The sequence below is a fragment of the Perkinsus marinus genome, assembly GCF_000006405.1.
Source record: "Perkinsus marinus ATCC 50983 genomic scaffold scf_1104296969230, whole genome shotgun sequence".
NCBI classification, from domain to species: domain Eukaryota; phylum Perkinsozoa; order Perkinsida; family Perkinsidae; genus Perkinsus; species Perkinsus marinus.
Genome location: NW_003202902.1, coordinates 1 through 769, shown reverse-complemented (window position 1 = coordinate 769; position 769 = coordinate 1). Strand labels below are relative to the sequence as shown.

General features: G+C 48.4%; 1 protein-coding gene across 1 annotated transcript; it reads right to left on the bottom strand.

The window, feature by feature from the left end:
- Positions 1-174: 174 nt before the first annotated feature.
- On the bottom strand, positions 175-360 carry Pmar_PMAR016832 (hypothetical protein; the record flags this gene model as incomplete). Its single annotated transcript, XM_002767989.1, has 1 exon — positions 175-360. A coding segment is annotated over one exon (186 nt), but the record flags the coding sequence as incomplete, so codon positions are not given.
- Between the last annotated feature and the right edge of the window lie 409 nt (positions 361-769).

The window sequence follows — 769 nt, the reverse complement described above, 5'->3', positions numbered from 1 at the left end:
CGGCGGAAATTCCCCCACCAGTTAGTGCGTCTAGGAAGAATCCTCCTGGAGTATCTACCAGTGAAGTACTGTCCACAGTTTCAACCATCCAGGGTCGTTGTGGGTATGAGGAACCAAGTGTACCTGGGCGCCGCACTAGGGATCACCGAATGCTCTATCACAATCAGTGGCTACATTGATAACGCGGGGATCATCAATGATCGGACCACCACTGGTGTTGTAGGGCCCTCCGGGCGAGAGTGGTATCTCCACGAGGTTACCGTCCACCCTCAACATCGTGGTCTTAGCCTCTCTGATGGTACCATCCACGGCTGTGGCTATCGCTGTCACAAGTAGGATGAAGTGAAGTACGATCGCCATATGTTGAGAGGGGTTACTCAACAACAAAGGAAACGTGACCAACGTCTAAACTCCACAGAGGAAATGAGAGTAGTCGTGATGGGCGAGTGCTGTGCAAGAATGGACGGCCAAAGTCCATATAGACAGCAACCATGCATCGATTTCCACATCTTTCTGTAACAAAACAGCGAACCGTAACCTCAGTGTCCTCAGTGACACTGAGTCAGTGTCCTGCGTGTGAGACATCCTCTCATCTTCTCTGTACCCGCGCAAAGCTCTTTGTGCTGATGTTTTACTCCATCTAACGATTCATCAAATGCATTAGATAACAAACTACTATCTTCCTCGCGATTTTCTCACTCGTTTGCTCTTTAACTAATATGTACGAATCGTACAGTTCGATATAAGAGTTTCCTCGTAGCTGTTATAC